Source organism: Heloderma suspectum, chromosome 16 (assembly GCF_057233095.1).
Source record: "Heloderma suspectum isolate Gila_16-S chromosome 16, 16-S_ref, whole genome shotgun sequence".
Lineage (NCBI taxonomy): Eukaryota > Metazoa > Chordata > Lepidosauria > Squamata > Helodermatidae > Heloderma > Heloderma suspectum.
Genome location: NC_139473.1, coordinates 21,993,245 through 22,019,060, shown reverse-complemented (window position 1 = coordinate 22,019,060; position 25,816 = coordinate 21,993,245). Strand labels below are relative to the sequence as shown.

Sequence of the window (25,816 nt, the reverse complement as noted above, 5' to 3'; positions counted from 1 at the left end):
CAGTAGGTTGTGTCACTGTATATAGTGGTATGATAAGATGTGATGTAAGATAAGGAAAGGTTCCTCCTGTGCAAGCACTGGGTCATTACTGACCCTAGAGGGATGCCGCTTTCGCTGGCGTTTTCGTGGCAGACTGTAGTGGGTGTCAGGGTGGAAACTGAGCCGATGGAGCCCCAGAGCAGTTCTGATTCTGAGGAGAATCAGCAATCTGTGGGGGAGGAGCCAGCTCATCCCTCAAAGGCACAGCAGCTGGCAGAGTTTCCTCCTGCCGGCATTCCTGAGATAGATAGTGATCCTAGCAGTGAGAAAGTGCAGGAGGGGGGCTTGCTAGACGCTCGATGCAGACGCAGGGAGCGACGAGCGATGGAGGGCGTGGAAAGGAGGCGTAGCGCCCGTTTGGCGCGCAAGCAACGGCCGCCTCCCGTGGACCCAAGGGAAAGAGGGAGGATCTCTCCCTAGCTCATAAGTTCAGGGTCTTCAAGTGATTCTCCAAACGGGGATCAATTGCCTACTCGGAGCATAGGCTACTCTGCTGTTCATTGCTTAGTCGCTGGTGATTAGCATCTGAAAGAGTCATTAAGTTGTAAAAGGATTAAAGCCTTGAAAAGAAGCCTTTAGTCTGTGTCTTGAGTTGGCTATTGGAGTGTACTGAAAGAGGCTGCTAGGGCGCTCCTGACAGCGCGGTTGTTTGCCATTGCCTTCCCCAGTCGTGACTACCTTTCCCCCCAGCAAGCTGGGTACTCATTTTACTGACCTCGGAAGGGTGGAAGGCTGAGTCGACCTGAGCTGGCTACCTGGGGCCTTCCGCTGGGATCGAATTCAGGTTGTGGGGAGAGTTTCAGTTGCAATACTGCCGCCTACCACTCTGCACCACACAATAACCTCCATATTAAGCTCCATAAGCGCTGTTGCTTTGTTTTCCTGTTTTTTGCCCCATCCACCTCCCCATTAAGCCAAGTGTAAAAAAAAATGTCTTGTAGTTAGTCCCTTTTCATAAGAACAGTCCTCAGTGGGTGAGATCAGGGGTCTGTCCACCCCAGCATCCTCTCTAGCAGTGACCAAATCTGGACTCATATAGGGTTTTATTAACAGTACAGTGCGTCAAGATGTACCTCCTTCCCTGTTGTCTGAAAGAACAATTTTGCTCTGATGTGCTGCCAAATAATTGAAAACTTTCAACGTATTCTTCCTTTTTCTAGGTGAAACATTCGTCCTATCTCTTGCCTTTTCCCACCTCTCAGTGTCATTGTAGTTCACCTCTGAATTATTTCCTGATTGCCAAACACCTTTCCAAAAAGACCCAAGTGCTCAGAACAAAGAACTCCAAACAAAACTTCTAAATAGAGAAGCCAAGTAAATGTTGCTACCTGACTGTTAAGATATGATGAACCAAACCTGGCCTTGACACCCTGTGATTTCTCCTCAGGTTACACGCTGGGTTCCAGACCACATGGCCTCACACTGCTTTAACTGTGATTGTGAGTTCTGGCTAGCCAAACGCAGACATCACTGCAGGTAATGCTCAGGAATTGCCAAGGCACTTCCTTGTTGGACTTCTCAGTTTTCCTTGTCTCTTTCCCCCCCTCTTGAAAACAGTATCCCAAATATTTATGGTAAACAAAATATTTGCGAGGAGGGATTTGTAGGATATGAATCTTCCCCATTGGGAGAGAGGGAGGGAAGGAGGGGTGCTTCCCTGGGAAACAGAGGACAGCTCAGCTCAATTAAATTTGGCCAAAGTTTAACTCAACAGCCATTAGCAGTGTAATTGCTATCCGCTTGCTTAGGCACTTGGGGAGGAGTATATGCTGATTCTCTCTCAGAAAAAGTGGCAAAAATGTTCAGTGTTCTTTAGACTTAGAAACTGAATACAGATACTGTCACCCCAATGTAATTTTTTTCAGAGAAAACTGGGGTTTCTGAGGATGAGAAAATTGGAAAATGAATAACAACAACCATTCTTAAACTCCGTTGCATTACAAACCATGCTGTGCTTGCTTTCCGTTGAAGGATCACCTTAGCTTACAGTTGACAAGAGTGTGATATTAAGGACCAAGAGAAAATAATAGGTGTATACAAAATACAGCTACAGCAGTGCACATTAATGCAAAAAGATGGGAAGGGAGATGTAATTCTCGGGGGAGGAAATAATTGGTGCTGTAAAAGGGGTGGGAATGGAAAGCTGTGGGATGGAGGCAAAACAAGCTGTGAAGTAGAGAGGAGAGGAAGTTACCTCTGAGCAGGAACCAAGGATGAAGTCGCAGCAGCCACTGTCCCTGCTTTAGCCCTGCTTTTGTGGAGGGATATATGAACATGCAAAGCCGCCTAACACTGAGTCAGACCATTCTTCCATTTCATCCAAGACTTGTCTACTCTGACAGGCAGTGGCTGTTCTGGATCTTCCCCAGTCCCACTGCCTGAGGATCCTTTGAACTGGGATTCAGTCTGGGACATTCTGTATGCAAAGCATATACTCTGCCCCTGAGCTATGGGCACTTCCCACACTCTCTGGAAGCCACTGTTCTTCCATCCCCACTCACAAGCAAAAATAGCGCATAGCAGACGTGAGGCGTGATGTTCATTCATGCTATATTCTCAGTGCACCTAACCCCACCCCACTAGTGTTCGTTCTTTAGGCTACGGGGACCATTGAGAAACCGGAGCACAACAAAATACCCGGGGTCCTCGAATGGCATTGTCTGATCCACCCCTGTGCCAAACTAGAGCTAACACAGTATAGCGATTCAGGTGTTGGACTGGGACTGGGGCGATGCAGGTTCTAGTCCCCACTTGGTCGTGAAGCTCCCTGGGTGACACACCCTAACCTACTTCATGGGGTTGTTCTGAGGATAAAATGGAGAGGAGGCGGATCATGCATGCCACCTTGCACGAGGAACAGAAGCGGGATAGAAATGTAATAATAAAAAAATAAAAACATGCTGCTAGGATAAGATATTGAACCTCTTTCAGCCTGAGGACCAAATTCAATTTTGGAGAAGTTCTCAGGGGCCCCATTCCAGTGATGGGCAGGGCCAAAGGCAAATGGGGTGTGGCCAAAAATACAAAGAATGCCAGCATATTGTAGCTCAAAGCTCTCGCTGCCAGTAACTCAGCCTCAGGAGAGGCATTTCAACCTTTTAGAATGGGGGAAGAACTTCCCCAAACCTGGGGAACCACCAAATGATTGGCAGTTAAGGGAAAGGGTGCGTGGCTATCTGGGGAATAGGATCGGGACCCCAGGACGGCCAGATTGGGCCCCTGGCTTGGGGTTCCTCAGCCATGTGCTAGGAGCTCCTGGAAGCACTGACTCAGTTCAGACCCTCCCTTAAGACAAGATCCTCCACATGCCAACCCATTTTGGCCCCAGTGTCACTGTTGTCCTTGTGTGTTCTTTATCCCTTGCCCAGGAATTGTGGGAATGTGTTCTGTGCTGGCTGCTGCCACCTGAAGCTGCCCATTCCCGATCAGCAGCTCTATGATCCGGTCCTCGTCTGCAACTCCTGCTACGATCACATCCAGGTCTCCCGTGCCAGGGAACTTATGAGCCAACATCTGAAGAAGCCCATTGCCACAGCTTCTAGCTGAATGCCAGCAGAGGGAACCTGTTGGAGCCTGGCCTTTTTTCACCTTGCAGACTGGAAGGACAGGGCTGCCTCTGCTGCAGCTGAGGAGGTCGGTAGCACAGCACTTGATCACCAAGCCTTGTACGCGCTGTCGGCAATTCCCCTCCCACTTGGTGCCCCGTGTATTGGAGATGAGGAAATTGGATTAAAGACTGTGATATGGCCCGCTTTATGATACTGTTTATGGCCTGAAGACCTGAGGCTAAATTGGAGACTACTGTGTCTTTCTTCAGAGGGTTGGCGAGCGATGCAGTGCAGATAATTGCTTTGTTCCGAAAAGTGATAGACAGGCATGGTCAGAATCAGACCCTCTCCTCCCCCACCTTGCAAAGGCAGGCAGGTTGAATTGTGCAAGAAAGAAGAAAGCAGGCCCAGAGCGGTACGTCTGCAGGAGCGTGCTCTGGCTGTGTCGGTCATGCTTCAGTTGTGTTTGGCTTGCCAGCCACTTCCCAGGATGGCTTGAGGCCAGCACTAGTAGCAGGAGCGGGGACTCCCTTATCGAGCAGAGTCTACCTCTGCGCCTTCCCCATGTTCCTTCAGGGAACAGACTCTTTGTCCTGGCAGCTGGGCTGTTGTGTGTGGAAAACAGAGGTAAGTTTGGCTTGCTGCACTTGCTGTCTGCTGGGGATACTGGGCAGCCAGTTCCCAACTGATGTCTTCACAGGACAGACACTTTGAGCCTCCCTTGATCCATGCCACAGTGTGTATTCCCTTCCCGTATACTGCACTTGTGTCTCCCTGTTTCTGGTTGCTCTTTATCCTGAAAACCTGGTGCCTTGTGGGCAGGCTATGTGGGTTTTCTTTACCTCCTGGAATGTGCTGTTTAGTGTGCTTGAGGGTTTCAGTCCAAAATGCTGCTAATGTTATTTCTCTGCACTTAAAACTGTAGTCTGGAGAATGAAATGGGGGGATGCCAATTTCATAAATGGGAGAAAGAGAACACTGGCAAACAGAGATTCTTTCCCCTGTTCCTGTTCAGGAAGGTTCAAGGGACAATACAGACCGTGATTATCATCATCATTGCAAGAATGCTTCCCAGTTCATTCTGACATCAAATAAAACTCCCCTTGGAAATGGCTCTCCTGATTTATAGTTGGTCCACTGTGGCAACTGTAGCAATTACCTTGTCCTAATACTTTCACTTCCATTCAAACAAGCACCAAAACCTTGGGTGTGGAAGGAGTGAGATGCTGCTGAAATTCTTCATGACCGGTGTTCATAACCATGTTATCCTGAAGTATACACCTGTAGAGGGGACTACAGAATGAACAAGATTATGAGAGGTTCCGGCCAAATCCAAGAGCCCTCATACACTCCACATAGGAAGGGTGTGCCAAGACCTCTTGTCTCAAGAACTTGAAAATACTACCCCTCTCCACAACCAGATTGAATTCTTGCCAGCGGTCCATTCCCGGTTGCTTTTTAAAACTTTCAGCGGAATTAGTGGTTCTGTCTGCCACGTTGTTGTTACCTTCCACATTTCAGCCTGCTTTTTGGTCATAAGCCTAAAAGCCAGCATTTCCCCCAACATAGGATCTCCTTGAATTGCCCTATGGCCTCTTTCAGGGAGCAAAAACCTCATAGTGGTAAAAGATTGGGATCTCTGATTTTGCCATACTCTGAACATTGCCTGTACAAAATGATGTAAGTAGGAGGGGAGCGTTCAGATTGGGTTCCATTTTCAGCTCATTTGCACAGATGTAAAACTAAAACAAAAATATGAAAATGAAGAGAGTGCGCTGGGCCTTCAAGTCAGCCATGGTTAATCAGAACTGCTTTCAGCTCTCATGAATTTGTGTCACTGTCTTCAGGCAAAAAAAATAAATAAAAATCCAACTCCAAAATCAGATCAATAGCTTTGTGACAAACAATGTGCTGTAAGAAATTCAATACAGTCGAATAAAATCTCTATATTAGTGCTGCTTTGTTGGGCCTTGTTATTTAGTCTTGACTGAATGGTCTTTCTCCTCCATTAGCTGTTCATTGCGACCGTGCTTTCCCTTGAGGGTTGTAACCCAGGGCTGCTCTGTTCCTTCCAGGCACAAAAAAATTGCTTATGAAAAGAGGGTTGGTGGTGGAGAAGCTTGAAAACCCAATTTTCAGGCAAGACTCAAAATGTGGTTTACATAAAACCATTACAACAGTAGTACATTATGTTTGTTTCCTCTCACTGTCTCCTGCAAATGTTACTGTCGTCTGGTACCCTTCTTCACCCATCATCCCACTCCCCAGAAATAGCCACCAGGAAATCTTGGCCTCAGGTGAAATTTAACTGGAGAGTAGGGGAAGCTTCTCCTTTGCTGGGTAACAGATGGAAGTGTAACACACACACGCACACACAGCTGCTGTCTCTTCCTCTCCATCACGGCTTTTAAGCAGCAGAAAGAAGCTTGGGCGACCAGATGGCAATAGCCCAGGCTGGGTGTTCTCAATAGAGGGAGGAGAGGAACATGGTGGTGTGTGTAAAATGGAGGCAGGAAGAGAATATGCTTTCAGTTCAACTTCAGTGTCCTGCACACCATGCCATTCTCAGCAGTCTGTAGCTCCAAATGTATATTGTGTGGCAACAATTGGTTGTGTCCTTTTTCCTAGGGTCAATTAGGACATCCTTATGCCCAGACTCTCATCCCTGACCCTGCTGCTTTCCATCCTCTCCACTCTTCCTTCTCCTCCATCCCTCTGCATACAAACATAAGAGCCCTGCTGAATCAGACCAAGGGCTCGTCTAGTCCAGCATTCTGTTTGCACAGTGGCCAACCAGCTGTCGACCAGGAACCCACAAGCAGGACACGAGCGCAACAGCACCCTCCTGCCCATGTTCCCCAGCAACTGGTGTGCGTAGGCTCACTGCCTCTGGTACTGGAGGCAGCACATAGCCCTCAGCCTAGTAGTCATTGATAGCCTTTTCCTCCAGGAATTTGTCGTATCACCCTTTTAAAGCCATCCAAATTGGTGGCCATCACTACATGCTGTGGTAGCAAAGACCTTTTCCAGTCTGGTGGCCACTGTTGAGTGTTCCAAATTTGTTGGCATATTGAGTGCAGCACTTTAACAGCATCATCTTTTAGTGTCATCTCCGCTAGCTTTGTTGTTAGTAATGCTTCCTAAGGCCCACTTGACTTCACTCTCTAGGATGTCCAGCTCAAGTTCAGTGACCGCACTATCATGGCTATCAGGGACATTAAGATCTTTCCTGTATACTTCTTCTGTGTATTCTTTCCACCTCTTCTTAATCTCATCTGCTTCTGTTAGGTCCCTGCCTTCTTTGTCCTTTATCTTGCCTGTCTTTGCACAAAACGTTCCCTTGAGATCTCCGATTTTCTTGAAGAGATTGCTAGTCTTTCCCATTCTGTTGTTTTCCTCGATTTCTTTGCATTGTTCATTTAAGAAGGCCTTCTTGTCTCTCCTTGCTATTCTCTGGAACTCTGCATTCAGTTGGGTATATCTTCCCCTTTCTCCCTTGCTTTTCGCTTCCCTTCTTTCCTCAGCTACTTGTAAAGCCTCATCAGACGGCCACTTTGCTTTCTCGCATTTCTTTTTATTTGGATGGATTGAGTTGCTGCCTCCTGAACAAGGTTACGGACCTCCGTCCGTAGTTCCTCAGACACTCTGTCTATCAGGTCTAATCCCTGAAATCTATTCCTCACCTCCACTGTATATTCATAAGGGATATGATTTAGGTCATACCTGAACGGTTTAGTGGTTTTCCCTATGTGTTTCAATTTAAGCTGAAATTTTGCAACAAGAAGCCCATGATCTGAGCCACAGTCAGCTCCAGGTCTTGTTTTTACTGGCTTCTCCATCTTTGGCTGCAAAGGACATAATCAATCTGATTTCGATATTGACCATCTGGTGATGTCCATGTGTAGAGTTGCCTCTTGTGCTGTTGGAATTCATGTATAGCACCTAGTGAACCTTGGGCACTTTTATAAATTATGGCAATTCTAAGAATGTGGGGACAGGTGTTGATTGGTTAGAAAAAAGGTCCTCTGTACATGTGCAGGGGTATGTTTAGTACATGCAAATACTTGCATACGTCAGTGGTAATGAACATACGCAGCCCTCTTTCGATTACAAAGCCCAATCAGCAGCAGCATCTGCAAGACAAGCTGCTCAGCCGGGCACTGGCTAGGAGCAACTCTCTTAATCATGTATTGTAGGCCCTCCGAAGAGTGTGGGAATGGGACTGTTTATTTTATGTATGTATGGCAATTTTACTGATTTTTATGTTAGGACTGGCCATAAATGCGAGTGATTCTAAAAGCGGGGGAAGAAGCTTCTCAAATTCTCAGCATGTCAGGCTGGGCTCATCACTGCACTGAGGAGGAAAGAGACTTCTGTTCCTACATGCATGACGCTGTCTATCCGCACACACGTGTGTGTGTGTGTTTCATGTTCCTATGTCAACCACCATATTCAATTACGGCAGTGATCTGATTTTTTAAAAACGTTTTGCTATTCATTGAACATGGGAAGCTGAGGAAGTTCTGTGGGTTTTCAATAACACGTTCAACATTAAACGAGAGGCCCCCCTTTCCATTGTTATTTTTAAACGCTGCCTTTCTTTCGCCCTGAACTGGGTGGCCTGGGGGGGGGGCAGTGAGCGAATTCTCTTCATTTCAGTCGCCCTGCTCTTCCCCCGCCATGTAAAGGGAGCCCGGGGGCGGCGGCCTGGGGGGCCATTCCGCTTGTCCTTATTTTAGCCGCTTCCCCCCGCGGGGGGGGGTCTCCGCGCCCCTCGCAGCACTTCTCCCCGCGTCGCGGGGCGCCAGGCCTTGCGCGGGGGAGCCGCGAGGCGATTTCGTTGCCCGGCTGGCTCCGTCCGAAGGCGCCCCCCCCCCCGCCACGAGCGGGGGCGGCCGCCTTTTGGCGGGAGAGGCCGGGCGCGCGGGCGCGGCGGCCGGCCGGCCGGGCGGCGGCGATGATTGACGGCGGCGCCCGTTGGAAGGGCGGCCCGGCCGCGCGCCGTCCGTTGGGGCCTGAGGGCGGGAGGGGGCTCGGCGGCCCCGCGCGCGGCGACGAAGAACCCCGGCGCCCGGCCGCGGCCCCCGCCGCCCCCGATGGAGGACCCGCTGCTCTCGGCGGCGCCCATCAACCCCAACAACTTCCCGGCCAAGCTGTGGCGCCTGGTGAACAGCCCGCGCTTCCGCTCCATCCGCTGGGACGCCCGCGGCGAGGGCCTGCTCATCGACCAGCCGCTCTTCGAGGCCGAGCTGCTGGGCGCCGGCGCGGCGGCGGCGGCGGGCGGCGGCCCGGGCGGCGACGGGGGCGCCGCCGCCGCGCCCTCGGCGCCCCCGGCCGCCTCGCCGCCCGCGGCGCCCGAGCTCTTCAAGACCACCAACTTCACCAGCTTCATCCGGCAGCTCAACCTGTACGGCTTCCGCAAGGTGGTGCTGGGCCCGCCCGGCGGCGGCGCGCCGTCCGGCCCGGCCGGCGCCGCCTCGGGCTCGGGCTCGGCCCCCGGCGGGCCCCTGCACCACTTCCACAGCCCGCACTTCCGCCGCGACCGGCCCGACCTGCTGGTGCACCTCAAGCGCCTGACCAGCGCCAACAAGGCCAAGCTGGCAGCCGGCCTCGAGGTCACCAGCCGGCCGCCCAACCGCTTCCAGCGCCTGCTCAGCACCTCCCTGCACGGCGGAGAGGCCCTGCTGGCCCAGCACCAGCAGCACGCCAGCCCTGCGGGGCAGGCCGCCGCCAAGAGCAACGACAGCAGCAAGCCCGGTGAGAGAGGAGGGCGCAGCCATCGCCGCCAGCTCCTCCTCCTCCTCGCCCGTCATGCAGCGAAAGGAGGCCGCTGAGCGTGTGCGGAGTGCAGGGCCCCTCTCGAGCATGTGTAGAGTGGAGCGTGCCTCTTGAGTACCTGCAACCTCCCTGGCTGGTATTCACACTCAGAAGCTCTGTTCTGAGCGGAGGCAGCGGAGAGCCACTGCCAGCGAGGAGGCACAGCTCCCTAGCTCCGAGTGTTTTGGACTTCAACCCCCAGAAGCCCCTGCCAGTGTGGCCAAGGGCCAGGAATGCTGGGAGCTGAAGTCCAAAACATCTGGGGGGAGAGTATTTCTGCCCACCCTTGGCTTAGCTCAGCCTTCCCCAACTGTATGCCCTCCAGATGTGTTGACTGCAACTCCCGTCATGCCCACTGTGGGCATGATGGGAGTTGCCATCCAACACACCTGGAAGGCACACGGTTGGGGAAAGGCATTAGGTTTTCCGTCGCCCCTCATAGTCCACAAGAGTCAGTAACTTCACCACTTCCAGAGGGGTCACAGCTGTGTCAGTCTGTTGCAGCAGAAATGACAAAGGGTCTTGTGACATCTTCAAAACTAACACATTTATTAATTTGGAATTGGAATAACAGCACACGCAGAAAAGCCAGAGAGGTGGCAGCTGTTAATCTGCTGCAGCAGAAATGTCCAAGGTCATGTGGACCTTAAAGGCTTAAACATTTATTATGCCATTACGCTTGGTGGACTAGAGCACACTTCATCAATTGCAAGAAGGGTTATCCTGAGTTCCATGTGCGTGTACACACACACTGGAGAGACGGGAGGAAGAGAGAATCGTAAATAGTGAGATCAGAACTGAAATGCAGAAAGTATAAAACAGTGATAATTGCCTTATTTATATTACCTTATTGGTTTTGTTTTTTGTGAATGCCCACAGGAAATAAGGTAATTATCACTGTACTTTCTGCACTTCAGTTCCCTCTGATCTCACTGTTTACAACTCTCCCCTCCTCCAACTACTTGTGCGTGTATTTTATTTTTATGTATTTTATTGCTGTAAGCTGCCTTGGGAGGGCTTCTGCCCTGAAAGGCAGCCAAGAAATATTTTAAATAAAATAAACAACTCAGGATAACCACTCATGCATCTGGCAAAGTGACCTGTAGTCCACAAAAGCTTCTGCCATTATACAATTATTATGTCTTCAAGGTTTTAACTTATCAATGCAGGTTTCTGCCCCTTTCTAGAGACACACAAATATCCTGGCTCAAATGTGCATGGCAGCCTCGCTCTCTAATTCCAGATATTGAGGGTGAGATGTGTGTGCAGTGATTGTGGTTACTCAGTGGCTAATGCGAAATACGCATGCCCATGTGCGCTCCCAGTATCTTCCATTACTGTTCTGGCATTCAGATTTGGTCCCCTGTGACCACCACACACGACACCTTTTCAGTGTTTGTGGAGAAAGTTGAAAGCACTCTGGTATCACATGTGGACATAACATTCTCACCCACATGCTCTCCCCCCACTTCCCTCCCCAGTTTGTTAGCTGAGGGTTGAAAGTAGGTCGTACTGAAATTGGCATAGCCTCTTTTTCAAGAAAATATTTTCAGAACTAGGCATTCCTTTCATTTACAACATACCCCAAAATATCCTTTTGCTTCAAATTAACCCCAAATAACCACAACCTATCTATAATCACAAAAATTCACAAGTTTGAATCCTCACTGCATCCATAAGCAATTATTGAATGGCAGGAGAAAAAGTTCTGAAGCCAACCTGCTTGCCAAGAACTATATTCCAGACTGCTAAAAGATAGCTGAAGCTGGGTGTGTGCGCCCTATCTCCCTCCTCCCATTCTGCAAAGTTGAACTCTGCAGTGCCGCAGCTAAAGAGACTCATCCCATGAAGGGCAGGAGTCACCCCTCTTTATTTACATGCCTCCACTCCCCTGTCGCGTGTTCCATAACTAAGTAGCCCAAAGTAATTGTCCTTTCTTGGTGCTGTCCTTCCAATCACTGAACATAAAATATATCTACAGTGCACTGTACATTTCAACTTCCTTGTTTCCCTCAAAGGACTCTGGGAACTGTAGTTCTGTGAAGAGTCTGAAATCACAGTACCACACTTTACAAGAGTCCTTGAGGAGCAAGAGTGGGTTAAACAGGTTGAATTTAGCTGCGTAGATATGCATAATTTGCTCCATCTTTTTTGCACAATTTGTCACAACATAGCACAAATTGCTGGTACAGTTTGCATCTCATGCTGTCTCCTATCACCAGTTTTCTCTGGCATTTGTTTTTTTTTTTTTTAAGAGAAAGTGTGCCTCTGTAAAGAAGCACCAGCTCTCCCACATGGACAAATGTGTCTCGAGAAATAAATCGGACTGTTTCTCACCCCAGTCATTCATTGTCCCACCCTTCCTCCTCTAGTAGGCTCCTCACTGTCCTAGTAATAATAATCAATATTTATTATTTTTGTAGCCCCCAACAACTAAGCAATGTTCCCAGCAGGCCCAGGCTTCTCTCGCTCATCTCTCCCATAGGGCGCACAAATTGTGCACAGTATTTGGTGCTCAGGTTCTCAGTTCCAAGTGCAGAATGTGCACCTGATAGTTGCCACCAAGTTAAACTGAAACAAAAGGAAATATGATGAGCACTGGAGGAGGCATTTGCACCCCTCCATTTTTAACAGGATACACAATTTTCAGTTCATATCTACCACCACCACCTCAGTCTGGGTAGTGAATCTCCAAAATGGCTGGAAACAGTCAGTAAACTAGTCACGGTGTGGGGAGAAAGGCCCAGCCTCAATTTAGAAGAGCGTTTGCTCTGCTTTTTTCATGGCATCCTATAGTCAGGGACTTTTCAGACAAAACAATGTTCCTACACAAATGTCACTTATACCATAATAAAGGGATGGGGAATGTGTAGCCCTCCAGAAGTTGTTGGACTGCAACTCCTATCATCCTTCATTGGTTGTGCTGGCTGGGGCTGATGGGAGTTGCAGTCCAACAACATCTGGAAGAGCCCATCCCTTCCATAAGAGAGGTGTCTATATTTGATGTGTGACATCATAGCAGGAATCCAGCAAATGTACATGTGAAAGAATAGACCCATGCCTTTTTTTTATTCTTTATGCATGAAGGTCTCCTGCACAGAAATGCACGCAGAGGAAAGAAGTCCTGCATCCTCACACAGTCTGACCCAGTATGGCAGGGTCTTTTTTTCATACGCCTCCCACAACATATTTATTTATTTATTTATTTATTTAAACATACCCCACCTTTCCTCAGTTGAGCTCAAGGTGGCTAACAATAAATTAAAACTATTTTTAACAACTGCAAAATCATAGTGAAGCATGAAAGAAGGAAAAAACAGCAGCATAAAATATAATGAGTACAAATAGCCATTAAAAATAATTTAACCAGACAACTCTAGCAAGTTAAAACAATTCAATGAAAGAACAGCCAGCCAGGGCCCAAAAGCTTTACTGAAAAGGAAGGCTTTAACCATCTGATGGGAAGTCAAAACCAACCTCCTTCAGGTGGGAGTTCCAGAGCGTAGCTGCTGAAAAAGCTCCCTCCCTGCTCCCAACTAAGCATTCTTTTGAGAACACTGGATTACACAGGAGGGCATTGGTCGATCTCATTCAGGCAGGCAGGCAGGTTTGTATAGGGAAAATCGTCCTTCAGATATCCTGGTTCCAAACCATAAATGTCTTTAAAGGACATCTCCAGTACTCTGAACTGGGCCCAGAAACCAATTGGAAGCTAGTGCAGTTGTTTCAGTGAGAGAATCACATGCTCCCAGTACCACCACCACTCCTTCCCGTTAAACTGCTGCTTTCATAGCATCCTACAGTTGGAAGGGGGACATTTAGGCCATCAAGTTCAACCCCCTGCTCAGTGTAGGAATCCAGTTCCAAGCATCCCTGACGGCTGTCCAATCTCTGCTTGAATACCTCCAGGGACGAGAACCCACCACCTCCTGAGGCAATTGATTCCATTGTCTAACTCCTCTGACTGTTAGGAAGATTTTCCTGAAGCTCAGCTGAAATCTGCCTTCCTGTAACTGAAGCCCACTATTTCGTGCCCTACAGTCTTGGATGACAGAGAACAGGTTGCCGCCCTCTTCTGTGTGACAACCCTTTCGGGACTTGAAAGGTGCTATCATATCCCCGCTCAGTCGTCCCTTCTCAAGGCTAAGGACACCCAGTTCCTTCAAACTTTCCTTGTAAAATTTAGGGCATCTCTACACCAGCCTGAAATCCTGCATTTAAAATGGGGCTTTCTGCTTCTGTTTTAAATGCAGGATCACGACGACTCCCTTTTCCACGTGCCTCCTTTCCCCCTCCCCCTTCCCCCTCCTTCTCCCTGCATCTGAGTCTTCCAGTATCTTTCATTGATCTCACGCTTCTTCTTGCCGCTTTTCCTCTTTGCACGGAGGGAACTGAAGCGGAACACAACGGGGTCATTTGATGGCGCATTATCTGCGATCTATTTAAAAACGGAACAAAGGGCATTTAGTGCAGGAGACGCCTTGAATGATCACGGTGTCATGTAAAGAGCCTGCAAACTTCCGTGAAGGAGCCTTCTCAATTGCAGGATAAAAGCTCAGTGTGAAGGAGCCTTTAGTTTCTAGTCCCCTGATCATCTTTGTTGACATTCTCTGAACTCATTCCAATTTATCTGAATCTTTAAAGAGTGGAGGTCAGAATTGGACCAAAGATAGTTTCCCAACACTCTTCATGGACAGCTCCATGCAGAAGGTATGGTAACTATCCATACTGTAACTAGGAGCATCTCAACACCAGCCCCAAATCCTGCATTTAAAACGGGGCTTTCTGCTTCCGTTTTAAATGCAGGATCACAACAGACTCCCTTTACATGTGCTTCCCTTTCCCCCTCCCCCTCCCCTTTATCTGAGTCTTCCATATGTTTCCTTGGTCTAACTCCTCTTCTTGCAGCTTTTCCTTTTTCATGGAGGGAACCCAAGCAGAACACAAGCGGGGTAATTTGATAGTCATTATCTCCCATCTATTTAAAAATGGAATAAAGGCCATTTAGTGCAGGAGACTCCCTGGAGGTACATGGCGTCATGTAAAGGGCCTGCAAACTTTGGTGAGTGAGCAATCTCAATAGCAGGATAAAAGCTCCATGTGAAGAAGCCCTAGGGCATGTGTCACCGTGACCAGATCTGGAGTCCACAGGAGCAGGCCTAGTGGTGCACCAACCTACAGCATGTGATTACAGCATGTGATTGACAATGGAACCAATGACCTGGGGAGGTGGTGGGCTCTCCCACACTGGAGGCCTTCAAGACGAGGCTGGACAGCCATTTGTCAGGGATGCTCTGACTTGGATTCCTGCATTGAGCAGGGGGTTGGACTTGATGGCCTTGTAGGCCCATTCCAACCCTACTATTCTATGATTCTATGATTAGGTTCCTGTAGTGCTTTGCACATGGGATTCCCTACGAAGATGGTTTGGAAACTGTTCAAAAAAACATCTGTGAGGCTGCACACTGGGACAGAGTGTCAGGAACACATTCTGCCAGGGTTTAGACAGCTGCACTGGCTCCTGTGCATTTCCAGACCCAACGAATGGTTCCAGTACCTACCTTTAAAGCTCTTCACAGCTTGGGACTGGAATACCTGAAGGAACAACTATTTCCGCCTGAGCTGACTGTACACTGAGGTCATAATTTTGAGGCCTTCGAGTGTGTTCCACCACCACCATAGTTATTATTTATAAATAAATAATTATTTATTTATAATTTATAATAATTATAAATAAATAAACCTATTATTTATTTATTGCCCTTCTAAACTGCCCAGTAACCCAAGTTCTCTGAACAGCGTACAATACATTAAAAACGTAAATAGAAACAGCAAAACAAATAAAATTGCACATAAAAAACCCAAGATACGTCAGCAGCGAAGAGTAAAAACACACAAAAGTAAAACCAGCAGCAAAATAAAAGTGTTATGATCTAAAAGCACTAAAAAAAAGTTTTTAAAATGCCTGGGAGAACATTTGTAAAAAGACTTCACCTGGCACCCAAAAGATCACACCATAGGCACCATGTGAGCCCCTCTGGGACAGGCATTTTGCAAAGCTGGTGCCATCAATGAAAAGCCTTTCTTAGCATCCACCCTTCTTTCCTCAATTAGCAGGGGCACCTGGAGGAGGGCTGCACTAATGCAATTTTTAAAACTGAAGGACAGAAAAAAGTCCTACAACTCCCAGCATTCCTCTGACCAGCATGGCTGGCTGGAGGAATGCTGGGACCTTTTCTCTCTCTCAACATGCATAGGATGTTGCACCCTAAATGTCTGGAAAAATAAAAAGCTCTTCACCTGGCACTGAAAAGACTACAATGTAGGCACCAGGCTAGTATCTCTTGGGCGGGATCTGTGCTGTATCATTTTGGTGCCAGGTGAAGACCTTTTTATTTTCTCAGACCTTTTAATTATGAATTTTAATCTGTTTTTATTTGTTCATTTGTTGCTTTGATTGCATTTTCATTCTTTTTAATTTTTATATATTGCATTATTGATGGTAATTATGTATGTTTATTTGCTGTAAACCACCCTGAGAAAGTTTTTTGAAGCGCAGAAATAAATATGTCCATGAATGAATATACAAGGGGACCCTGTCCTAGTGTAGTACAAATTTGAGCATATCAGTCAAGACAGCTTGCACCACAGAGATGTTTTGGTAAGGTCAGTCTATTGGCATCACGGTCCTGCCATCCAAATGGCATCTTTGATTTCTGAACTGGAAATTCAGGCTGTGTGCCACACTAAACTTTTCTTAGCTCTGTGGTGATGTTGTGGGCATGATCTGATGCCCTAAGCAGGAAGGGCTGGCATTTAAGGAAATCATGGACCAGGGCTATATATCTGCTGACTCAAAGAGGATAATTTTCGCTCCACAGCCCGTAACTAGGGACTTCTTGAGTATTGCTTGCTGTGAAATTTGATTAATAACTAATCTTCAAGTAGATGTGCTTAGAAGTTATTATACAACATGTCAGGCTTTAAGGCTCCTGCCATAACTGATAACCTAGTGAACCTAGTGAATTTCTCTTTCCCCTCCCTCCCCCTCTCTCCCTGTGCAGCACCACTGACTTTAGGACAGTTTCACCGGTCTTTTCGGCGAGACAGTTTATCTCCATACTCCTACCTGTCACCATCATCTCACAACCAAAATACTTTTCCAGTAAAAGGTTCAGATCGGACTCCTCTTCCTCCCAGAACATGGCAGAATTCCCTTGGGATGCTTCCAGGGCAGGTGGAGACATCAACCTTTTCAGACAAAGGGGTTCCTTTTCCTGTACTCCAGAGGTTTCCAACAGAGGTAACTTATACTCTGCAGCCCAGCGCTACATCTGTGCACATTCAGCAAGGGCCACAGACAATGGCCACATCTTCCCAGAAATATACCAGTTATGCAGCTTCAGCTCCGTACTCCCAAGCTTACTACCCAACAGGTAACATGTTCTAGTATTAGTTTATTTCAGGAAAAAACAAAGTGTGCTTTAATGTGAAGGTGAACAGAAGGTAGATCACTGGATGATTTTGCAGTACCTCAGCAGGGGTTTTGGACTCCCAGTTGTTTAACAATAGCAACAACAAAAAGGTTCACCACCACCAGTAGGCTGGTAGCATCTCTGATCTGCAGTAGCTCAAATACAGATTTGTACTTGTGTATGCAGGTTATCCCTGTGTAGGACTCATGGGATGCAGTAGGCAATTGGCTCTGCTCATTCAAGGGATGTGCCCATAGAAAAGGCTCAGTACCCCCGATATGCACTATGCCCCCAGTAGCATAAAAAGTCCATTGCAATTCTGCTTCTCCCTTACAGCAGAGGAGCAATGACTAGTACTGCTAGGGCAGGGATGGGGAACTGCTTGACCTCTGGATGTTGTTGGACTTCAGGTCCCATCACCCTTTCCCATCGGCCCTGCTGGCTGGGGTTAATGGGAATTAGAGTCCAACAGCATCCAGGGGGCCATAGGTTCCCCACTCCTGGGCTAGGAGCCATCCATCTGGAAGCAGCCTTAAGACTAAAAGTCCCTCCGGACCAATATTGTTTACTCTGCCTGATGGTGGCTCTCCACAGTCTGCGTTCCTTTAACTGGAGATGCCAGGGATTGAACCTCGGACCTGTGGCATCCAAAGTATGTGTGCTACCACTGGGGTGGCCCCTGTTCTGGAATTTATACTGCTCCTTTCAACACAGAATATCAGTGGGCACTACTGCAGTCTCACAACTAGTTCTTAAATAGGTGGCTTTGGATCTGATATGTGACAAACATTTAATTATTTTAAATTGTATGAGAAAGTGATAATGTTTTGACTAATGGATCACACTTAAGAGCTGCTTCATGTGTTTCGTGTTTAGGGGTCCACATCACAGGCCTCTATTATGTACCCACTGAAATTATAACATCCGAAGCACATACATATGTCTTAAAAACAACAACAACATGTTTACCATGGAAACTTGCAGTGGGGACCCATGGCTTCTTCAGTGCCTTCTAGTGTATATGATGAACACACATATCTAAACATGTGTAGATTTCACACATTGCAATTTTAGCAGGAATTCAGTGTAGATCAGTCACATGTGTCCACTCAATTCATAATATGTGAAGCAGCCTTGAGGTTTTGTCTTAGCAAACAAACCCTTCAGAAGGATTGTACCTGGCAAAGCATCAGCACAGTGTCAAAAGTGGTGCTCTTCTACTGAAGTTACAGACAGACACCTGGTTAAAATGGTTAAAAATGCTTACAGTTGGGCTGGAACCCTTCCCAGCAGATATGATTATACCCAGAGCCTCTGAAATAAATGAATTATATATTTTAAAGAGTAGAAAAGATGCATGTAACACAATTATTTTTCTGAATGTTAAAACTGATGATGTCTTCAGTTTTTTTAATGTTAGTATTTCAAATGTTGCTTCTAATTGTTTTTACAAATTGGTTTTGTAAAGTAGTTGGTGGATGCAGCATGCCTAGTCTTATGAGGCTAGATATAACAGTTTGCATACTAGAACAAATTACTGTTTTTTAAAGAAACAAGAAAACTCCTTTCCTGGGCATTTTTTTTCCTATAGAAAGTAGTCTCCATCAAGTCCATCATGCATTTTGCTAATACTATAAATTCCAGAAAGAAATGAACTTAGATATTAAAGAAGCTGGTGACCATAAAGAGGTAGTATATGGTTCCTGTTCAGCTAACTCTACAAACCAGTTAAGCGATTTTCTTGGATGTGAGCGTATTTTCAGCTTGCCACAATTACTTTCTGGTATACAGACTGGGAACCCTGTGCTGGTGCTACTTTCCCAGCAGGGGGGGAAACGTCCATTGAGCTTTATGCCTGGGTGTATTTTCTGATCCTACCACAACAGAACACAGCCAGATTCAGAGGAGAAATATGCAGAGCACAATGAGACCTGATATATACAGGGTGCATGATATGAGCGATTTTGCACATATACAGCATGGTACTTCATACTGAGCAGAGAAACAAAGCATGAACTTGACAATGTTACTAGCTCTTGGCTTCAATCCTGCGTGTATAAATTGGGCCTAACAATGGGGAAAGGTTTGCATGCACAGATCAGCTCTTGTGGGCTCAGAAAAGGCTGCTGGGCTTTGGATAGACCATCCATCCACTGACAGTAGCAATGCATGCAGAACAACCTGCCGTACACATCCCTCTGCTGCAGCCTGTTTGGAGACATCCTAAGAAGAGCAGCAGGTGTGCAGCCTTCTCTTCTTGTGGTTTCCTCACTCAAAAGCAGCTTTCCCACTAGGCCAGGTGATGTGGTCCAACTTAGGAAGGGGGTTTCAGGTGCCATAATGGGTCCAAGTTGGGACAGAGAGATCTGCCCTGTGGGGCATCATTTTGTGATGTGCAAACTAGCCCTAAGTCGAGTAATACCATACTCGAGTTAGCAAGGCCATATACCACTGAAGCAAGGGAGTGCTTGTTTTCAACATTAAAATAGTAGCAAACTTCACCAAGGCTACCCCCTTCTCTGGCAAGAGTGTCCTGCCATTGTACTTACACTTTTACTTCTTATTTAGGTCACTGCAGGCTGTGTCTTTCTCCTCTTCCAAGAAGAGAGGCACACCTCCCTGTAATTTTGTTTAAGTAGGGCCTCTTCTGCTCCATAATGTGCAAATAGAATATAAGAATATTGCATTACTGTTGCTAGCTTGAAGCTAGCAGAACAACAGTGCATATTAAAGATACAATTGATAAACTTTTTTTTTAATCTCTGGGAAGACTCTTTACTGTTTGCATTTTTCTTTCTTTCTTTCTTTCTTTATTTATTTATTTATTTATTTATTTATTTCCAGCTGTGTTACAGTGTTGTTCTCCACCTACCCATATGGACCCCCTAAGTGGTTGTGGGAGTCCTACAGCTTCAACCTATACACACTGCAGTTATTTTCAGGTGAGTCCACAAGTAAGCCCAATGGGCCACTCTAGGCATGCCCAATGTGATAAGTAACTTTGTTTCTTCTGACATGCCATATTGCAACCTGTTCGTGAAACTCTCCTCCATTTCAAAAGTGGCTTGCCATATGGGATAGGGCAATTACTGTTTGAGAAACACAAGACCAAAGCCCCCTTGGGAATGCAAATCAAGCTGAATGTTTCTTTGGATCCCGACCCATTTGTCTGTTGAGGTATATGTTTTACTCCTGTCAAGTTACTTCAACTATATGCCAATGATTAGAAGCTACCTACTTGCAAAATGGAAAAATAAGTGGAAGGGTTAACATCTGTTTCTCCTATATGACAGTTATAGAATTATATACATGCTAAAAGTTTCTAGGAATATTTTCTTTGTTACAAAAACATTGTAAAATGTTAACTTATTTGAAACTTTAAAGAAATGGTTCCTCTTCTTCATGGTCTCTGTGCATCACACATATGGGCTCTGTGCCTGTGCAGAGCCTTGATTTGGGAAGCTTCTATAGCTGAGGAATTTTGGCAGAAACCCATTCCCCGCTGTCCCAGTGTGTGTGTCCCCCTAGCAGGTTCCTACTTATTCCCTCAGTTCCTTGAGACTGCTATTGCATGCGTGTCATCAGGGAGACTTCTCTTTCAGTCATCTGAAAGTGTGTTTGTCACTTCTGCTGAGGTTTTATTCTACCTGGTTCGCACAATCAGAATAAGCCACCATTTCTTTAAGCCATGGTGGCTTATTTAAATTGCAGCGCATGCTGGCCATGGTTTCCATGATCACTGCCCATGCGCAGGTTGTCATGTCTTCTGAATCTGAGACGCATGGCTTGTTGGAGGGGGAAACAACCCTCCAATAACCCATGGGCTATTGAAAAGTTATTTTGATCATGCAAACCAGCCCAATGTAAATAATTCACATACTTTCGGATTTCTCCATTTATGAGTTTTCTGAAAAAATAAAGTAAAAAAAGTCTTGGCCACATGGAATCTCTACTGGAGCACTGCTAATATTAAATGTAGAGTAAAAAAAATAGCCTCTACTCTTTTATTTATTTACAGCCTTTCTTTTAGGGAAACGTGTGGGGGAGGACACCACTTTGTACTATAAAAAGTTGTTAATGCAGTATTGATTCTTTGTAGTAGTAGTAATAATAATAATAATAATGCTATAGATATAAGTGTTGTCAAATTTAGATTTTTGCAAAACTTCACTCAATAGTGCCTAGTTTTTAAATTACAAATAAATCTCTGTTGTATTTTTAAATTACAAACTTGGCATTGCTGGGAAAAGCAAGGCTTTACAACTTCATTCCATGTATGTCTATAAGAAAACGGTCATGTTTATGGTATCAACAGGTAAAACATTTCTGATTTTGATGAACATCAGGAAACCCAAAAGGCATTAGAGATGCTTCATGTCCCCTTCTGTCCTCCAAACAGGTGAATTATATCTGACTGGGCCAGGCTGATGGTTCACTTGCTTTGAAAAAAATACTTCTGTGAAATAAATAAGTAAAATTAATAATAATAATAATAATAATGATGATGATGATGATAATAATAATAATAATTTGCTTCACCAGAATCCACCAATGCAGTCCTCATACCCAGTTGAATTTTTGCCTTCTAATTGGTCCTGCAACGCGTCCGATGAAAACAAGAAGACAGAAGTCAACTTGGAGGCCGTTTTCCAGATTGTAGATGAAATGCATTCATCCCCCAAGCTGGAAATGGTTAAAGTAGAGCCAGTGGAGAACCACTGTCCAACCTCACAGCCCAGCCGAGGCCAGCAGCTGCTAGTTAATTCAGGGAACAGTGATGCACCTTCTTCAGGTCAATCTAGCCATCTAGAACCCCTGACACCTGTGGGCTCAGATATTACATCCTTTGTGGTAGAGTCAGATCAAGCTATAGCATGCTCCTTGCCACAGTCTCCAGAGTTTATCTACACTATTCATACCACCGAACCTGTGGAGAATACCACAGCACAAATAGTGCAGCAACCTGCAGCCCCACAGCAAACACAAGCAAAGCTGAAAGAACAGCTGAATCAATCTTCAGCACAGTCTTCTATGATGTTTGTACAGGAGGAACTTCCATTCAGTCAGCCACAGGTATGGGCTAAGTCAATGCACAGCTAAGGCATATTCTGCAATGATAACCTCACCTAAATGTTCTTCTATGATTAGGTGATATTTAAATTAGGATAAAAATAACATATCTATGGCTCTGTCAAGTGCTTGCTTCCCAAAGTTATGAAGAGTATTTGTATTGTCCCAAATATTTCATGATGTGCATCATGTATTAACTGAATATTTAGATCACTGTATGGGTCTTGCTGAGAGACATAATGGGGAGAGACAGTGTGGCGTAGTGATTAGAATTCAGAAGCAGACTAAGGAGATCTGTCTTCAAATCCCCAGTCAGCCATGAAGCTCTCACTGGATAGCCTTGGGTCAATCATTCCCTCTCAGAGAAATCTAACTCACAGGGTTGTTAAGGGGATAAAATGATGGTTGGGAAAAACAATGTACAATGCTCTGAGCTCCTTTGGAGGAAGGGACAGGATGTGAATGTAATAAATAAATAATCTATTTTGGAGTAAGATCTTCAAGGGGCTATCAAAAGGACCTTTATACAAACATTTTACGAATGTTTTTGTGTGCTTTCTTTTTAAGGAGGATTCCAATATCAAGTGTCAGACAAATCCATCAGAGACAGTTGTGTCTTCAGAGCAAATAGGATTCCTCATTTCGGAGGTGGGTCCTCTCAGCAAATGTGCCAAAGATTCCATTTCATCCATCCAAACCAAATGCAGAGAAAGAAGGAGCAGTTCACAGAAGGGCAAATCCCCTGGTAAGAATGGCAGATTTTCAGAGTCTGTCGAGATTATATTGGATACATAGGTAGGATGTGGCTTTCCTCAGTTTCTTAGATTATCTGGAGCTACTTGTTCATCAGGCACCAATGTTAATGACCCTGAAATGAGGGTATATAGCAGGTTAAAAATCCTGGATAGCAATGTACTATGGTTAACACTAATTGGTCCCAGTACCTAGCCATAGTCAAAGGTGGACCTTGAATAGCTCCTTTAGAGTTCTGACTGGTTCTGACTGAAACTCAGAGCAGATTCACCACCCCACTGACATCGGCGCAACCAGCCTCTGCTGCCTAGACTCGTAGAATCAAAGAATTGGCAGGGATCTCAATGACAGATGGCCATCCAGCCTCTGCTTATATATCTCCAGTGAAGGAGAACCCACCACCTCCTAAGACAGATGGTTCCACTGTTCTTACTGTGAGGAAGTTTCTCTTAATGTTTAGACAAAATCTGCTTCCCCACAATTTCCACCCATTGGCACTAGCTCTGCTCTCTGGAGCCATGATTAAGGGACATACAGAGCTACATCTGTGCTGGCCCTGAAGGTAATAAGAAAATGAAATGAAGGACATTGCTCTGGAGCTAGGAGTGAGGGGTAAACTACATATCACACAGCACTTATGTGTAATGAAGACCTGATCACCCCTTCTCTTCTTCAAAGCGCCCCCCGGAAGGGGTACTTTGCACTGGACAAGGGACGGCAGGGAAGGAAGAGCTTAATCTTTCCCCGGAACTCACCTCCCTAACAAGCCAATGTTACTGCTACCAGTGCTCTGGAACCACACTTAACTGGCAAACATGGGTCTGGAACCCCACAGAAGTAAAGGCAAATGTGAGGAAGGGAGTCTCGAGGGAAAGTGACTGGCAAGGGAAGGGTTGAGCATTCCTTTCCGCCTCTTAAGACATAATTTGCATCTTAATGCCCCCAGAAGTAGATATTGAATTGCCCTTTCCATTCTTCCTAGATCTACATCTGCTAGTGGATGTGGCTTGCAAGCAGGAGCATTTTCCAAAGGAAGAAGAATTAAGGGAGTGAGAACTTGGTGCAAAACATGTGCAAATGCTGAGCAGGGGCCAGCCAGGGAAGAGCGCTGCGTTCACTCCAGGAGGACTTGCGGGACTTTTCCCTTGTTATTAACCAAACCTTCTCCTCTGCTCATTTTTGTTTCACGTGTAAATAGTCCTACCATTGTTTTTGCTATACCTCTTTAGTAGATTTAAATTATTTTACTGGTCAGTTTCACCTGATGTGATCATTTATTTGTCCAAATTACTTGAAAGTGGAAAACCTGGTCTCTTGGTAAACAGGAAAGCTTAACATTCTCAGGGAGATGTCCCAACTGCAGATCATTTCTTGTTTTGCACTAGAATGTCTACAGTGTGTTCCAAGCAGCAGCCAGCAATTTCCCGCCCCCGTGGGTCTGTTCACAATTCATTTAGGGACCATAACAAACAAACACAAAGGCATTTGAGGTCACAAGATCTCAGGTCCTAATGGGTCACTGATTCTAGGAAAGACATCCTAGGAAAGATGATCTCATTTTCTAGGTGATTACTCAGGAAGTTTACTTCTTTCTTGCATTTGTTCCTTTTCAATGGCAAGTATTGTCCCACCAATGAGAAGAAGCTGCTGGATATTTTATGTTAATGGAACATTCTTGCGTTTTAATAATTTCCTCATTCTAGAGGCATTTTATAACAAATGTTAAGGCATCTGTTGTTTTACTATATTGCTTAGCTTAAACATGTCTTCACAAGCTATTTTAACTTGTTCAGCATAATTGTATTTATTGACAATAGATTTTAAAGAGACATGTCTTCGTACTCATATTTATTTGTGTTGTAAGGATATATATTGCACTGGAATACGTGCGAATGATGTAGCACAGCGCAGATGTGCTTCAAGCGTGTTCACTCATATGTTCAGAGTCAGATTTATACAACTGTGAAAAATGCATAAGGGAATACTTGAAAAAAGCAGAGACAACAGATAGATCTGTTAACCCACTAGTCTTTCTGCAGCTTATAGCTTTGTTAACATTCGTTATCTTTCAGCAGACCTGTGAATGGCAGGATGAACCAAAGTGAGATATGCAAACTTTGCTGGAGCCTCTTAGCAGACAGAGATCCCAGGACAGTAACATTGTATCATTTCCTTCAGAGCTGCCATTGCCTAGATTACCAAATATTGTGAATATTTTGAGATTCCTCCCAGTCAGTCTTCTGAGGCCCCATTTGTCCATCTATAAGTGCAGTATTATTTAAAAAACAAGTACTTGTGGAGAGAAAAATGCCACCATGATCAGAGACAATAATCCAGTAGTGTCTCTGGGGCTGAAATGGAGTGGTAAGAGTTGTGTTTATATGGTTGTCCAGACCCAAAATAGGTTAGCAGCAGGCTCTGACCCCAGGACCAACGCTGATCCACATTAAAGTTGCAAAGGAAACTTATCCTTTGTCACACCTCTATAGGACTATAGTAAAATATCTGTAGTGGTCCTTTCTAAATAATCAATAAAGGAAGAGCTTTCACATGGGCCGGCAGTGTTAAGGCTCAGTTAGGAAATGGTAGTATTTATTATCTTTCCATCTGTCTAGAAGCTCATTTCTAAAAGAGGCCAAGGAGCTGGATCTCCTGCCATATTTATAGGCATGATTATTTGACTTTATTGACTCTTGAGCATTTGTAAGACGGCAACAGAGGACATGCACACAAAAGAAATCCATATAGAATTGCATTAAATTAATAAAACTCTCCAGCCTTCTCAGTGTTTCCACAGTTTTAGCCCAAATGTATTTGATCGATAAGCAATAAAGTGACTACTCCAAATAAACCCAGTTTGCTTTGCTAGTTTGTTAACAGAAATACTTGAGGCAAGAGTTTGGTTTTAAATTGAGTAGTAAATTACAAATGCGTCCTGCTGAGGAATAACTTGCCAGAATTGCACAAGGGATGAAGTTGGCTGAATATTTGGACCTTGGCAAGTTTTTGAAAAAAATGTCCTTCTCTTATTTAAGGAAAAGTGGTTTTCCTCCATACCTGAACTGAATGTATGGATTTTGTTATGGGGTTCTGTATGTTACAGAATACTTGACT

General features: G+C 45.6%; 2 protein-coding genes across 15 annotated transcripts in view; both read left to right on the top strand.

Annotated features, from left to right (window-relative positions):
• MTMR4 (myotubularin related protein 4) overlaps nt 1-5,542 on the top strand; it is a 50,785-nt gene extending 45,243 nt beyond the window's left edge. For all 14 annotated transcript variants that reach the window (XM_084822506.1, XM_084822502.1, XM_084822508.1 and 11 more), the window contains 2 exons: nt 1,427-1,515; nt 3,408-5,542. In XM_084822506.1, the coding sequence (XP_084678632.1) occupies nt 1,427-1,515; nt 3,408-3,585 (267 nt within the window). In that variant the 3' untranslated portion in view covers nt 3,586-5,542. The remainder of the gene's footprint in view (nt 1-1,426; nt 1,516-3,407) is intronic.
• Nucleotides 5,543-5,827: 285 nt separating this feature from the next.
• On the top strand, nt 5,828-25,546 carry HSF5 (heat shock transcription factor 5). The gene is made up of 6 exons (XM_084822528.1): nt 5,828-9,344; nt 16,469-16,840; nt 19,724-19,821; nt 21,422-21,952; nt 22,517-22,694; nt 23,685-25,546. The coding sequence occupies exons 1-6, from the start codon at nt 8,684-8,686 to the stop codon at nt 23,753-23,755; spliced, it is 1,911 nt and encodes a 636-aa protein (XP_084678654.1). The 5' UTR covers nt 5,828-8,683; the 3' UTR covers nt 23,756-25,546.
• The last annotated feature ends 270 nt before the right edge of the window (nt 25,547-25,816 follow it).

Excerpts from the sequence above, each read along its gene's own strand:
- HSF5 (XM_084822528.1), top strand. The coding sequence starts at position 8,684 with ATGGAGGACCCGCTGCTCTCGGCGGCGCCCATCAACCCCAACAACTTC. Across the intron at positions 19,822-21,421 it reads CACACTGCAGTTATTTTCAG|AATCCACCAATGCAGTCCTC; the intron begins GTGAGTCCACAA and ends TTGCTTCACCAG. Across the intron at positions 21,953-22,516 it reads TTCCATTCAGTCAGCCACAG|GAGGATTCCAATATCAAGTG; the intron begins GTATGGGCTAAG and ends TTTCTTTTTAAG.